The sequence below is a fragment of the Equus caballus genome, chromosome 14 (genome assembly GCF_041296265.1).
Source record: "Equus caballus isolate H_3958 breed thoroughbred chromosome 14, TB-T2T, whole genome shotgun sequence".
Taxonomy (NCBI): domain Eukaryota; kingdom Metazoa; phylum Chordata; class Mammalia; order Perissodactyla; family Equidae; genus Equus; species Equus caballus.
Genome location: NC_091697.1, coordinates 75,351,759 through 75,368,297, shown reverse-complemented (window position 1 = coordinate 75,368,297; position 16,539 = coordinate 75,351,759). Strand labels below are relative to the sequence as shown.

At 39.6% G+C, this 16,539-nt stretch overlaps 1 protein-coding gene across 5 annotated transcripts in view; it reads right to left on the bottom strand.

Moving 5' to 3' along the window:
- The window catches only part of EPB41L4A (erythrocyte membrane protein band 4.1 like 4A), a 249,198-nt gene that overhangs the window by 83,394 nt on the left and 149,265 nt on the right, over positions 1-16,539 (bottom strand). For all 5 annotated transcript variants that reach the window (XM_014730732.3, XM_023617865.2, XM_070234449.1 and 2 more), the window contains exons 5-9: positions 15,342-15,439; positions 14,046-14,166; positions 11,492-11,579; positions 9,181-9,269; positions 8,497-8,560 (exon numbers count right to left, since the gene is read on the bottom strand). In XM_014730732.3, the coding sequence (XP_014586218.1) occupies positions 8,497-8,560; positions 9,181-9,269; positions 11,492-11,579; positions 14,046-14,166; positions 15,342-15,439 (460 nt within the window). The remainder of the gene's footprint in view (positions 1-8,496; positions 8,561-9,180; positions 9,270-11,491; positions 11,580-14,045; positions 14,167-15,341; positions 15,440-16,539) is intronic.

The following is a 16,539-nucleotide window of genomic DNA, read 5'->3' as shown; positions in this document are numbered from 1 at the left end:
GACAGAAACTGGAGGTATTGTATGAACTCATGATTTCTAAAATATGTATAAGTATGTGTACAAGCACGTTAAATGCACACATATGTTTGTTTGTATGTGTATATATGCATGCATATATTCTCTAGCTCTGTCCACTGAAAAGGTCAAGAGGCAAAGTCACCCCAGTAGCAATGACCACACCTAGCACCCAGATACTGACCCTTCCCCATGAAAAAAAAAACAGCGTTCCTTGGAGAAATGGCTGACAACAGGGTGGGTGCAGGGTAGGTACAAGACGTACCTGAAACACCAGATTGTACCAAAAAGGAAGAAAGTGCCAGAAAATGATAGAGGCAGGTCAAAAGGGCACAAGAGCCAGATACAAGGGGCTCCCATTGACCAAATCTAGCAGAACTTGAACGCCAACAGTTAGGTACAGTAACGTATCATAAACCACTGAATAAAAACAGGAATTAATAAGTCTGTGCCAATAACAGATAAATAAAAGAGAAGGTGGGGCTCTCGCTTACAGTGGAAAGCCAAGAACTGACTGATAAACACGGAGAGAGTGGGAAAGCTGGAAAATCAGCATTTTGCAAGTATCATAGAAAAAGATTGAATCAGGGAAGAATCCTCAACGAATGTTAGACCTAAAGGGAAATTTTTAAGAGGAAGAGGTATGTGCATTGATTTAAAGTACTTCCCCACAGATCTATAGTGGAGAAATCAGGCAACACTGTGACTGGGTGACCAAACTTAACATAAGCAATGAGAGACAGATGGTCATCACGCACCTCAAGATGTGACACCCCTGGAAGGACACAACTTCACCTGTGCCACTTTCCAGCTGAGAACACAGAACCTCAGTCTAATCACAGGGAAACCTCAGACAAACACGAAATGAGAAGCCTTCTATTTTTAAAAAGTGGGGTAGAACTGCATTCTTCAAAATGTCAATGTCAAAAAAGACAAAGAAATCCTACGAAAATGTTCCAGATTAAAGGAGGCTAACTGGATTCTATATTGGAGGGGGAAAATGCTGTAAAGGACATTATTAGGTCAACCAACAAAACTGGAATATAGAAGGTAGATGACAAAAGCACTATATCAACATAAGTTTATTAAGTTGATAACTGTACTGTGGTTACATCAGAGAATATCCCTCTTCTTAGGAAATACACACTGAAGTATTGAGACACATATGACACAGGTAACTCCCAAATCATTCAGAAAAGAATTGTGTGTGTGTGTGTGTGTGTGTGTAGAAAGAGAACACAAATAATAAAGGAAATGGAGTAAAATGTTAACAAGTCAATCTGAGTAATAATAGGTGAACATGTTGTTATATTTTAATTTTTGAAACTTTTTGTAAATTTGGAATTATTCAAAAGAAAAGATTTTTTAAAAATCTATGTTCCATTTCAAATGTGAAAGGAACCCCTAGCGTACATCAGTGAGGACTCTTGGGCTTGTTGACGAACAGTGACAACTCCTGGCCACCATCACTTCCTGTATATTCTTCTCAAAGCAGGTCTGAGAGTTCAGCCAAGTGGATCTGATTACTTGAGTAATCTGGCCTTGAGGCCAGAACTGCCAGGAACCTTTTGATTCTACTTCCTGTCATGCTGGGTAAGTTTAGCTGAGGTTAGTTTCATGATGCATTATACATAAAAGAAATCACAGCATCATTTATTCACTCTTTCATTTATTCAACAAATGTGCTTATTACATGCCAACTTCTGGACCTACTGCTGGGGACTGCACTCTCTCCCGTTGAAGAAACCAAGAATTCTGGATATGATCCTAAACTTGCCCCTATTTTTCCATAAAAATATTCAATCGCCACCAATCAGAAGCAATCTTACCTCCTAAATGCCTCCCACATCTGCCCACTTCTCTCGAACCTTGCAGAGACTACCCTCTTGTCATCTCCCCCTAATCAGTGCGTGGCTCCTAACTTGTCTGCCTCTTCTTACCTCCCTGTTCCACCTGCAGCAAGAGTGCTCTTCCTGAAATGCAAATCTGATCACAATGGGTGAGGCCCAGGGCTTGATATCTCCCAGTTTCCCACCAGTCCTCAAGGCCATCAGCCACGGTTAAGACTGAGCATGTGCACAAAAGTAGGAGAGGCCTTCTCCCAGGAAGGGTAAGACTGAACTAGTGCACTGGAATGCCTCTCTTCTCCTAGGCCTTCTACCCTCACCACCAGGGGGGATGGGCACACACGGAAACCCAACCCTTTTTCCCTTCCAACATTCACAGCCTCTCCATCTACCTAAATCCTCTGGACCTAATCTCATTATGCTCCTTATCTCTGTTTATGTCAGTCACCCCCAAATAACGCTCCACACAACCCCCTAGTCTGTCCCCTTCTCCCACTACTACCCAACTCCTGGAACTGTTCCTTCATGCGCACTGGAATTCATGGCCTATCATCAGCAAAATCCCCTCGCTCCTCAGTCTGTCTCTTACATTGCCTTCACCCTCTTGTGCCAGTAGAAAGCTGGCTCTTCCCTGGGGACACTGTCTCAACTGCAGTCCTGTCAAGTGGTGACCGTGCCTTTTGCACCCACTGTTCTTGTACACTGGGCCTGAGAGTGCGGGAGAACTCTCCTTGCTCCCCACTGATGCTTTCAGATCATTCTCTCTCCTTACCCCCAAAACTCGCAGCTTTGAACCTCATCAGATCACATCATCTGCAATCTCTATGGTGGCTGTCAATCTTAAAGCCATCTCCCTCACATGTCGATGCTACTGCAGTCCCTGTCACTCTCTCCAATACTACTCCTGTGTTAATTATCGGAAATCTCAATATATAATATAAATGATCCCTCCAACACCCAGACATCTCAGTTCTTGAACTTCTCTCCTCCAATGATGTTGACTTCCTCTCTATCCCAGCCGCTCACTCCCATGTTCATATCCCTAGAACACGGCTTCTCAGCTGCGGCACTATTGACATTTGTGGGGGGCCATCCTGTGCCAATTTACAACATATTGTAAAATGCTGAGCAGCATACCCAGCCTTTACCCTCTAGATGCCATCCTGAGGGTAGCATCCCTGCCCCACCCAGCACCATGACAACCAAAATTGTCTCTAGACATTGCCAAATATCCCAAGGGTGGAGGCAGGAGGTGAGAGGTAGCTGCCACCAGTTGAAAACCACTGCTCTAGGACTTTGCATTTACAATAACTGAAGCCCCTCCATAACCTCAAAGCCCAGCACCCTACTGTCTGAGCACTACCCTCTCTCCACCTCACTCCCTCCAGTACTCCACCTCCAACAATCTCTCAACTCCACCAGGACCTTCACCCACAGATCCTACCACTACTGTTTCACTGTCCTCACTCACCAACTTATCCAGTTTCATTCCATGGTAAATCACTATAATTGCTCCCCTGCCTCACTGGATGCCCTTGCCCTTCTCTCTCTTTATTACCGTCTTGACAAAAACAGCTCTCCACCTGCTTTGGGCCCGCACCACTGCCACTGAATGCGGGTGGAGAAACACGCACCGGGACTGGGCTCACTTTAAATTCACGACCCTCCATATTACCAAGCTATCATATGATATCAAACCACATGTCCATTTTCTCTCTAAAATTACTATTTCATACCTTCTTCTTCCTTCAGACTCCAACACTTCCTCCCCAACCTCAGTCTCAGCTGATGACCTTTTTACCTAGTTCCCTCAAAATAAAAAGCAGAACAATCATAAGAGAACTATCCACATACCCTAATCTACATTCCCATGCTCCATCTTCCTACCTGTTAACCACAGATGAACTGTCTTGGCTGCCCTCTAAAACCAATCCCTCCATTTATACACTAGATGTCATCCCCACCATTCATTCCAGCAATTCCCTCTCTCCTACATCATCAAGTTTTCACCATATATTTGATCATTCTCAACAGGGTATAAATGTGCTATTATTCCTTACAACTTAAAAAACAAGAGAAAAAACATCTCCTCTGCCAGCTATCTTCCTATTTGTTTCTCTTTGTGCCAAAACTCCTCAAAACAGTTGTCTACACTCACCATCTCCAATTCCACTCCTATTACCTCCTTCTGTATTTTTTCTTAATTAATCTGCATCAATTTAGGTGTTCATTCTCCCATTAATGGACTTTTGGGTTTTTTGGGTTTTTTTACTTTCACATAAGTGCTGCAATGAACATACATGTCCCTTGTGATTCTCTAGGGGACACAGACCTAAGAGTAGAATTGCTGGGTTAAAGCTCACTGTTCAATCTACTAAACCTGGTCTTATCAATGACCTCCTACAGTCCTAAATTTAGCGGTCAATTCTCAGTCTTTCTCTTAATTGACATATCAGCATCATCCTCACTCACGTAATACAAAAGTTTTACTAGGCAAAAGTTGAGGACAATTAGTGTTCTTTCTACCTCCCTGGTTGTTCCTTCTCAGCTTCCTTTTCTGGTTCTCTCTCCTCCTATCTAGACACATTCTCCTAGTGACCTCCCACAGTCTCAGGGCTTTGAATACCAGGATATGTCATTCATTCTCAAATCTGAATATTCTCCCCAGACTTTGGTCCCCAACTCCAGACTCATACAACCCACTTCTTAAATGTCTCCACTTAGCTGTATAACAGACATCTCAAACTCAACATGTTAAAAATGGGACTTCTGATCTTCCCCCTAAACCTGCTCTACTCACAGCCTTCCCCACCTCGCTTGATGGCAGCTCCATTCTTCCTGCCCTTCAGGCCAAACACCTCTAAGCCACCAGGACCTCTCTCTCTCATACATCCCCACATCCACAAAACCATGTAGCTAAATCCAGAATCCAACAGCTTCTCACCAATTGCTACCCTGGTCTGGGCCTCTGTCATCTCTCGCCTGGATTTTTGAAATAAGCCTCAGTTGCTGAATGAGTGAACAAGCAACAATCTTTGCTGTCTAGGCATTCAGTGAAAAGCCTCCATTTGATAACAGGCTTTGAAAAAATTTAAACCCCTGATAATAATCACATATTCTTAAAACCAAGAGCTAACACATAAGTGGTGGAACAATAGTGATATTTTCACTAAAATCAGAAATCAGTCAAAGATGCCTTATATTGCTAGATCACCTAACACTCTTCTAGAAGTTCTGACCAACACTATAAAATATGAAACATAAATAACAGAAATGAGGGAACAAATTATTTTTATTTGTGAGTGATACAATTATATACTTATAAAAATTTATGAGAATCAAATTAAGAACCCACGGCTAGAACACAAGAATTCAGCAAAATGGCCAGATTTGAGATGAACATAAAATTCCACAGCTTTCACTTCTACTAGTAAAAATCAGTTACAAGATATAATAGGAGGAAAAAATTCACCCACAATATTAAGAAAAAAAAGTAAAACATAAAAATAAAACACTATCAAAGGCCATATAGGCACATATGAATAACATAATAAAAGGAGCAATGGTTATGATATTAAGTATAAAATCTGTGTACAAAAACCACATAGGGCATGATGTATGTCCATGTTTATATACCTATTATACATTTACTCTAATGGGGAACAAATCTGAAAGAGATTGTACCAAAGTAATAATCACTACCTCTGAATTTTAGGTTAAAAGATAATTTTAATTTTCTTCTTTACAGTGTATTTCCCAGATTTTCTACAATCATCATGTAAAGATCTTCCTACAAAAAGTTTAGATTTTTCTATGAAGTATTATTTAAACTACAGTACGTATTTTGAAGCTTAAATAAGGCATAAAAATATTTATAATAATTAGCTTCTCAATCTGTCAGAGGGATAAATTTTTACGAAACCAGTATTTAGTTGCAGACACTTATTTGTTGCTCTCTCAAAAATGAATCACTGAACTCTTTAAAGTTATATCTGAGAAAGCTGAGATTGTTATTTATGGATGCAAAGTAATAGATCGACAGATAAACAGTACATGTTAATACATTATTCGTATTTATTATGATATGTTAACGTGTATGCTGGACACAGTTAACAATAAAAAGTGGATTTGAACAGTGTTTGTGGCTTAGTGTGACACCAGGCATATCTTTTATCTGTAGGACATCGCTGTTCTTTTGGCAACTGAATCTCTGAACTCAGCCCTCACAGTGCTGAACATGCTGAGTTAAGTTTCTGTGACCTCACCAGCCAACCAGAAAACCAGCAGAATAAGCATTTCAACCATTTTTCAAGCTGACTGTGATTATTGTTCCAGGTGATGGGTTTCAGGGGGCTTTTTAATTTAATCTATGATTACAGTTAGGCCTCCATAATAATCAACTTAATTCTACCATGATGTAAATCACTGCCTCACAGAGAAGTACCCTGGTGGAGGAAGGAGAAAGACTCCGCAAAGGAAGAATGCTCAGGAAACGAGTGCTTTGGTTAAATTAATGTGCTATTTAATACATTTTTAGAAAAAACCCCTTTGATTCAGGCCCGAGTTATGCGACCTGCTTTGCCACCTTAAAAAAGATCACTGACACTACGCTTAACGACCAGGAGTGTGCAGTGCCTGCGGCCACACCCACACAACCACTCCTCCTTAGAGCTGCAGAAGGGACTAGGGCTGAGCTCAGTGTGTACGAAACCAGGTCTTGCCATGGAGACCACCATGAAAAAACCAAGATGAAGGGGCCAGCCCGGTGGTGCACCGGTCAAGTTCACACATTCCGCTTTGGCAGCCCAGGGTTTGCCGGTTGGGATCCTGGGTATAGACCTACACACTGCTGTATGCCGTGGTAGGCGTCCCACATATAAAGTAGAGGAAGATGGGCACGGATGTTAGCTCAGGGCCAGTCTTCCTCAGAAAAAAGAGGAGGATTGGCAGCAGATGTTAGCTCAGGGCTAATCTTCCTCAAAAAAAATAAATAACATGAAGATATCCATTTTGTTGTTTTCACCTAATAATGAAGAAATCTAAGAAGCTGAAAGTTTAAGTTAGCTGACTAACAAATATCTATCCTGAGGCAGAAGATGACCTTTTAAGGCACTGTAATAATAACATAAAAGTAGTTCACCAGAGGACCTCACTCACAAAAATAACCTAGGTATAAGAGGAAAAATGACTCTGAATAGTAGTAATGCTTTCAGGAAAAGTCATCATTTTATCACATTCTTATTAAAAACTTGAAACATTTTTTTCAATGTATTGAACAGACCTTACTCACTGCATTACTAAGTCACATGAAACCAGAGGCAGGATAGGGAGAAAACTGTATAACCCTACTATCTAACTAGCTATTCTACTTTTTGAATAATTTTAATTCGACTTTATATTAAAACATCTTTTAAGACTGATGTGTGTAATTACAGGAGTTGAAGAAAACTGGATTTCCTTCCAACCAGACCATTAAGAACTACTATGAGTTTTTGGACTATCATTTCTTTAAAAATCTGGAATTTCCCCTCTTTACAAGTTCAAACTCATTTCAAAATCCAACTTTAATTTTATCAATAAATGGCAGCATGTCACACAGTTCAGGGAGGGAGCAGTGTATTTTCTCTAGAAGAACAAATAGTGGCATCAGCTTTTCTGATTTGGCAGTACATAACCTCAGCAGATCAGTCCATTGATCATTTGACAGATGTTTAGTGAGTATCTGCTACATGGGGCCTATGACAGATACTCTGCTCCAGCTGTAGTTGCAACCATGCCTTTCCTATGGATGCATAAGCACAGAGTTTATTTACCTCTTTTTTACAACAAGTATCTCATCAGAAAGTCAATTCAATGCCATTCACTTAGGTTTTTGTTCTGCATAAAATTGGTATCAAAGAGACAGAAGGGGATTCTCCTATTTTCACTCATTTATCCAATAAACTGGATTATAGTCATAGCACTCCAAGGGAGCATTATTTTCACAGGTAGATTAAAGGAAGCTTTCACATCCGTGCTTTCTTTTGCCCAGTTTCCTAACAGCTACCTGTCAAGGCATGAAAGCACCTTCAGACTCTGATAAACTGTACCCATTACCCCAGCACCCCTGGAGGACACTGCCAAGCTGCAGAGAGAAGTTCAGCATTTCTGTACCCCCACCTTACACTCTCCCTTGAAAGCGTCCAGAATTTCCCATCTGGTTTATCTACCATGCTCAACTAGGGAAGGAACAGAGGTGTGACTTCCCTACAGGTTGTTTACTTTACTTTGGGACAAAATTAGACACTTTTTATCCTGTATACAGGCTGCACCCTTCTGATTATATGAATCCTACCTTCACAGAACGGAAGAACAAATTACACTAATAATGATAATCACCTCCTATTCTCTCCTGTGCCCTAGAAAGTTTTTTCTCCTTTGTTAAAACTAAAATGACATTTCTCCATTATCACCTTACTCATTTCTACTCCTCTTTGCTTTCCTTGAGAAAAACTGTTCACCTGAGTCAATTCACCTGGTTCCATGTGGCTGCAGCTGAAGAAAACACGGTGGTTTTACTTCGCCACGTCTAAGTTATCAATGAGCAGACAAGACTTCCCTTCTCAGTTAAGCTGAGTGCTAAACAAAAACTTACATCTTTTCCCAGTACTCTGAGTTCAAACTGTGTCTCCTTGAAGTGAACCTTTGTAATTCGAGGCCTGAAAAACAAAGCAGACGGTGATGGTGTTGCCGTTTTTAAGAATTAATCTTTCACAAATTCTGAGAAGTATCCAGTGGAAAAAGATTGGTTCCTACTGGCTCCCTTAGATACTGCTGCAGTAATGGTAGAGAGTTCCCTGTCCATCCTTTCTCTGGACATCCTCCTAAACAAATCTCCCTTCTCATTCCCCTGTGCTTCTCCCCTGAATGCAGACAAGCTTGGAATCCCCAGACCCCGGCAGAGCAGCCTTCCCAGACTTAGTGTAGTGCTATAGGACCCCCAGTCTCTCTCAGATCCTTTCCCACTCAGAGTTAGAACTCAGAGTAATCCCGGGCCCACAGCCCACCCACACACACTGGAACAGGTAGGAAACCCTACTACCTACAGTTTCCATGGACAAGAGAGTCTAGAATCACAGTACCTGAAATTTACAGAGAAAGTATATACTGAGACAACATTGGAAGAAAATTTATACCCAAATTCACTCATATATTGATCAACCACTGGAAAGGTACCTGTTTTCTTTCCCCCAACCCTGTCACTGACACATAAGTCCCACGAGCCCAATACACACAGTGTAGAACTTTAATACCAACTCTGCCCTCAAGTTATACTTACCAGAAATACTTCCCCACTTGCTTTTTATTCTTGTAGACAACTACACCAACTGGAGTTAGTCCCAAGAAATACTCAGATTTGTTTTCTCCCTGCAAAAAACAAACACATACATGCCTATAACCATGAATTTATTCACATAAAAGCTCTTTGTTAAACTGCAATTGGCCATACAAACATAACTTGTTACATTAACATTGCATCTAGTTTTTGAGAGCCACCAGCTTAGGAAGCTAGCTAAGCTACGATGGTAGTTAACTTGCTTATTTTTTTTAAAGTTTTTCAAGAAAATTTTTCTTAGTGCATTCATACTTGTAACTTCAGTTCATTAAAAGAACCTGGACTACCAATCAGGCCACTGATCCACTCACCCCATGTTGCCTCTACAGTAGTGTTCAACCCTGGCCACACATTAATTGGAATCACCTGTGCAGCTTAAAATGTTGATGCCTGGGTGCTACCAGTGAAATCAGAATCTGTAACGGGGCCCAGGCATCAAAAACACATAAATGCTCCAGGTGATTCTGCTGTGCAGCCAAGGATTGAGAGCCACTGGGTTCTATCAAGGGTCCCTTCCAAGGGATCATCTTGCCCTCACCCTCTGATGTGGCCCTGAATCACCAGGGCTGGTTCAGCACCACCCTCTCCAGAAAGTTCAGGCACCGCCTGCAGACACACTCTTGGATTTTGTAAGGTCTCTCTCATGTTCCTTCCTACTTCCATTTATGACTTTAAGACTGCTCAAAAATTTAAAATTACAATCTCTCTAGTACAGACTGGAGACCCCTAATTTCTAGCCTATGATAAATCCCAGTTAAGAAAATGGGATTCTGAAATCAAAAAGTCACAGAGTGGGTACCAAGGACATACACAGAACTGTCCGTTTGTACTAATCTTACTTCTACTCTAAGGTCAAATAATAGCCTGCAAAGTCACATTCCCAAGGAACACAAGACAACTAATACGTTTTGGAAGGATACCACCTGTTGCCCACTTTCAGTTCGAAAAAGTCAACCTTAAAGGAATGTATGAAGATTCTAATGAATCCAGTTCATTTGCCACAAATTCCAACTAACCGCAAAAAAAGTGTTTGTCAATCAGGAGAAACATTACCCAAATACAGGAGTATTTTGCAGAAGACTTTCTCTTTATACATTTCCTATAAAATATATTTTTTAAAAAACTGAAAACCTAACAAGATTAATGTGGCTAGAAAAAGATAACTATTCCACAAAGTTTTAGAGGTATTCTTAAAGGACAGTAGTGTGGAGCATTTAATGATCTAATGAGATTCGATTCTAATATATCAGGGAACTACTTCTTCCCCAAAATATGTAACTTTTATTGCCATATTAATGGTACACCCACGGATGCTTCTAACTCTTTACAAATAATAAGATGATTTCTTGTTTTTTAAGAAACTCTGAGAAGCAAAAGACATATTACAAAATGAATGCATGAATGAGTTACTTGCATTACAGGAAGTTTTATCAGGGTTCCTTAGAAACTGAGTTCCATAATCCAATTGACGTTTACTCTATATATAATCTTTAGCGATTCATTTCATGCAAAGAATAAGGCATCCTGGTTCATTTTCTCAAATAATCGAATTTGACTATCACTAACTAAACTCTTATAAAATGAAAGGCAATGACATTTCAATCTCACTGGCAGAGAGAATAATCAGTAACCTTAGAGAACTGGCTCACAGGTTAAGACCTGAATCCAGAACACTCAACACAGATTTAGTGTAATTGTTCATTGACTGTATTTGACAAGTTTTCATCAGCCCCTGAAGAAAATCTGCAAAAATATTTCTGTTAATGCAGCGGCAATAACTACAGCAGGCAGTAACCCTAATACTGACAGAAACTGCATGTCCAACAGAACCACCAATAGTTGCACCTATACTGTTGCCTAAAGCCTACTTTACCTGGCAAGTGACTTTAAGAATATATTTCAGCCATAAAATCTGTTTTTGGAAAATCCTCCTGTTTTCTGTCAAATACAATCAATTACACACCAATTTTAAATTGTTTTGACATTTAGCTAAGCCCTTTGGAGCTGTTATCCAGATTGTGTTTTCAAGCCCAGTTAATTGTTTTCTACATATGGAAATATAATCAGACTTTTATGCAAAACTCATCAGGGTTTAATTCATGCAAGAGATTCTTTATGTTCAAAAAACACAGATGAAAAAGTATCCTCTGCTCCCTGAACGACAGCACTGTAGCTCTCCTTTGGGAGTTTCAGTGACTTTTTAAGAAAAATGTCATCAGCTTAAAATATTTTGTGTTAATTAAATGTTACTCACATAGACGGGATGGAGGTCAACGCCATACATCTCCAGGGACTTGGCAGTCCTCAAGTAATTCAGTTCCGCTTCAGAAGGAGCCTGACCCCTACACCCAACATAAAAACAAAGAGCCTTACTTTACTGGTAGCTACCGCACTTACAGGAAATGTAAACCATCTCCACTATAACCACTGGAAAAATAAATAATCCTTTGTGCTAATGTAAACATAAGTCTCCGTAGTTCAAGAAGCCCCTTGCCTTCTTGGTGACAAAATCTTATACTCTGAGGTGATACTTGTATTAAGTTATTTCGTTTACCAAATTTATTTTTGCTCATTATAGCCAATCCCAGTGTCCCAGCATATATTAAAAATGCTCAGTTTCAGAAACACCCAAAGAGATTATTGAGAATATAAGCACTCAAATTAAAAGGCATACCCATTACAAGGAATAAAATGTCTCCAAACACCAGCAGCTCTCCATTAGGAGGAAAAGGAATGAGAGCAGCGGTGGGCAGGAGGAAGAGTACGGACTCCCCACCACCCAACCAGAGTCTAATCAGCATCTCCTGAGCACATTAGTATTTATAAATTGTAAAAATACTTGTCACTTTTTTAACACAAAGTATAGAAATCTTCACTGGTGATAACATACAGAAAACAGCATTCATTCCTTATACAGGTGAGTATCTGTCAAGAATCTCCATAGACGAGTGGGGGGGGGTGGGGGGGCTGTGTGTGGGGGTGGGTGGGTGTGTGTGTGTGTGTGTGTGTGTGTGTGTGTGTGTCAGAGAGACAGAAAGATTTTTAATGGTTATCAAAAGGAGCTGTGAATTTTTAAAAATTAAGAAACACTGCTTTGATGCATTCCCATGTTTCAGCCACGGTACCCTGGAAAACCCAGCACTAGACCATACTTTTAAAACCAGTGAAGAATATTCATCACAATTAGGCACAAGAAAGCTACCAAACCCTGATCAAGCTTTATTCTCTTAAAAACAACAGTCACACTGTCAACACCATCACATAAAACATATAAGGCCCTTTACCCAAAGCTCCTTGATAATTTCAAAATATAATTGTACTTTGAAATTCCTAGTAGAAGTAGTATTCTTAGAATGTGCCAAACACACTGCCCTTCATAATGTTATAACAGGCACTCTCTTAGCATCCACTTCAGCAAAACCTTAAAATGAAGAGCTCTAAAATCAGGCTGGAGAGCCTTCTGGTGCACGCTAATACAAAATGGAGAGCCCGGTTTCTCTGATTGCAGTTCAGTAATTGACTTCTGCTGCTACTCACTGAAACAGATCCTTTAGGCAAACATTTTTTGTTGACCAGATTAATTCTACCTTTTTTTTCTTAACTGTAATAGATCTGAAACCAACCAAATTGAAGAGGGAATGTTACATAAGAGGCAACAAAGCAAAGTTAATCAGTATAGAGGATTTAACCAAAATAACTATAATTAAATTATAACTTCAACGCTGCAGGCCATTAATTGAAAATCTTACTAGGGGAGTATGTATATTATCAGAAGGGCCTAGGGTGTTAACATAATACCCTCTGAGACTTCATAATGGTGTCATCATGATTTCCAGATTTGTTGCTATAGACTAAACAGGACTGTGCTTATAACTGTGAAGAATTTACATATTCAAGACAGAGCAAATCCAGAATGCATTAAGGCTTTTATGGTCATAAAATACATTTGTAGCTAAAAAAATACATTTCACAAGGGACTGGTGACTGAAAAAATAGAAGACTGCAAAATACAGTATATACAGAATAATTCCACTTTTGTGAAATCATACATAAATCTATACAAAACCAATTTTCTCTATGGGAAATTATGCACAAAGAGGTCTTAAAGGCCATTAACCAAAAATATGTTGACTTTAGGTACTGGGATTTACTCTCTCCTTTATACTTTTTAAATTGTTTGGGTTTCCTATGAGCATTTTAGTATTATAAGCAGAAAAAAATTTAAAAAGAAAAAGAACGCTAGAATGTTCAAGGCATAGGCGATGCATTTATCTTTCTAGAAACTTTTCTTAAGCCTGCCAGTAGCGTAAGATGATGATTGATGGATGATGCAACATAAGATGTGATCTTTTTTTCCTGGCTTTACTGAGATATAATTGACATGTAACACTGTGTAAGTTTAAGATGCACAACATGTTGATTTGATACACTTAAGTACTGGACAATGATTACTATGTAGCATTAGCTAACACCTCCATCATGTCACATAATGACCGTTTCTTTTTTATGGTGAGAACATTTAAGGTCTACTCTCTTAGCAACTTTCAAGTACAGGGATGGAATTTGAGGGCATTATGCTAAGTGAAATAAGGCAGAGAAAGACAAACATTGTATGATGTTACTTGTATGTACAATCTAAAAAAGCCAACCTCATAGAAACAGAGACCGGAATGGTGGTCATCGGGGGCTGGAGGGTGTCGGAAATGGAAAGACGTTGGTCAAAGAGTATAAACTTCTAGTTATAAGATGAAGTTCTGGGGATCTAATGTACAGCATGTTGACGATAGTCAATAAAATGTGATTCTTACATTAAAGTTTTATGAATCCTTTCTATGGCTTCTTCGAGTTCTTCCTTCTGATCAGGAACAAACCGGTACTCTGACACATATCCCGCAGTATGCTTATACGGGTCATAATCTCCAAGTTCAGCTAAAAAAGAAATAAATTATAATTTTTTCCATTTTTGGAAGCTATTCCTATCATACTTAAACATTTTCTTCAAATACCTTATTAATAAATTCATATATAAGATAATAACAAAATAATTTTAGTAAAAAACAACTCTGGTGAGCATATATGGATGGTATAAACAAAATCTTGTCTTAAAAACATAAGTTCTATATTTTTGCTTTCTGAAAGACTACAATTACCATTATTTTCACTTCAACTATACTTAGCAGTTTATATGAAATAAAATACTGTAAACAGAATTTAGAGTATATATTTTGGAAATGCCAAGATGAAAAACAACCATGACCCCAATACATCCTCTCAGACAATGACACCAAGAGATAGAACATGTGATTCAAAACATATTTGCCCCAAATAATTATCATGGAAATATAATACAATGCTGCACATAACCCCATTACACTTTACACACAGAAGCAAAATGAAACCAGAAAGCTCACTATATTAGGCTCATAAAAATTCTTCTCTCTACATTAATCCAGCTTCCAAGCCCAATCCAGTTCATCTATGTAACATTTTTCCTGGAATATTTTTCCTAGACTGTTTCTGGTCTTCAAATGCCACAAAGGCAAAGAATATGCTGTCTCGTTGCCCCGATACCTAGCTTGATTCTTAGAAGGGTCTCAGCAGTTATAAGTGGAAACAGCCTCAGCCTCAGTGTCTAAAATGAAGGACAAGCTGAAGCCGCCCCACATGGCTGCCATATTGATGCCAAGAGCTCAATGAGTACCACACATGTGCCACATTCTGAACTGGCGTTGCCACCTGATCACATGGAGTCTTCACAACAGCTGCCTGGAAGCAACGTGATCTCTGAGACATAATAGCTTTGAGGGATCAATGAACTCAGGTGGGCTGTAGAATAGAGCAGATTTTCAGACCATCCACGTCATCAAGAATCAGTATCATTCCTGTGACTAAGACTCCTTGTGACTTACTACAAGGGATATTTAACCAGCTTCATTTTTACCCCTTCTGAAAGGACACTGATTAAAACTTGAGTTACGACTACATTCAACTTTTTTAGCAAAATGTCATTTGACATGAATTTTGGTATATAAATTTGCTTAAAAAGAAAAATTCAAATATTTTTCTCAAGACATCTGAAGCAAATTTGCTTAAGTGGAACCTACACTGGATGGCATATGCTCCCAGCTGAGCAGCCACGTTGACAGGGCAGGGCAGCCGGCCCTGAAGGACATCTTGCTTCACCTGCAAGAAAAACTGATATCTAAAAAAGAAATGGAAAAAAGAGATTAATGATATCTTATACTATCCAGACCTGAAGTTTCAGACCCTGATAGTCAAGGTAACCACGAATGACCTTTAATGAAAATGAAGCTACTTTCCACTCTTTTACGAGGGGCTGCTGAGTGAACTGGGACTATTTAAACACACTCTATAGAGGCAATACAGGGTAGTGGCTAAAAAGCACAGGTTTTCAAGTTAGACTGGCTGGATTGCATCCCAGCTCCAGTACTCACCACCTCAGCAGCCTTGGGTGGCTGCATAACCCCTCTAAGAGTCAGTATCCTCACCTGCAAAACTGGGATGGTGAAGTATCTACACCTCATAAGGTTGATGTGGTGGTTACACATAAGCTATTCCTATCTTTCTCATCACTGCCACTGCTACTGCTACTACTACTATGACATGATCTCACTGGGAGGAACAATTCACAAGGACCCCACCTATATGGCATGCATTATCTACAGGGTCTAAAATCATAGATCCAGGACAAAAAGGTCATTATGGTGTAATCCCGTCAATCCTCCCACTTAAGACCCTGTCCATTACCTGTGGTTCTGTTCCTTCTATTTGCCTAAAGAAAATATGTCACAATAATAGTCCCGCCCACTGTTCTGAACATTGTAAACACAGTAACTCATTCCAAGTATTTTACATAAAACTTAGGGAAGACTTTAAAATGAGGTCAGTACTATTATTATCTCTAGTTTGCAGATGAAGACACAAAGAGATGACTTGTCTGAGATCTCACAACTAGTTAAGTAGCAAAGCCAGAAGTGCAACCCAGGCAACCTGAACCTAGAAGTCTCTTAATGAGGATGCTATGCAATTTTCACTAACTTTTTTTTTTTCCTATTCAGACTGTCACTGAGGTGAGAGAGGCCAGAGGTTTATCAACCGAGACAATGAACCATCAACACCATCCTCAGCCACCATCACTAACACACCTGCATGCGCACACACACATTCTCATGCTTCAGACTGTCCTTTGTGATTTCCCTTTCTTTGTAAGGTGACTTTTTTTTTTTAATGTTTTTGAGGAAGATTATCCCTGAGCTAACAGCTGCTGCCAATCCTCCTCTT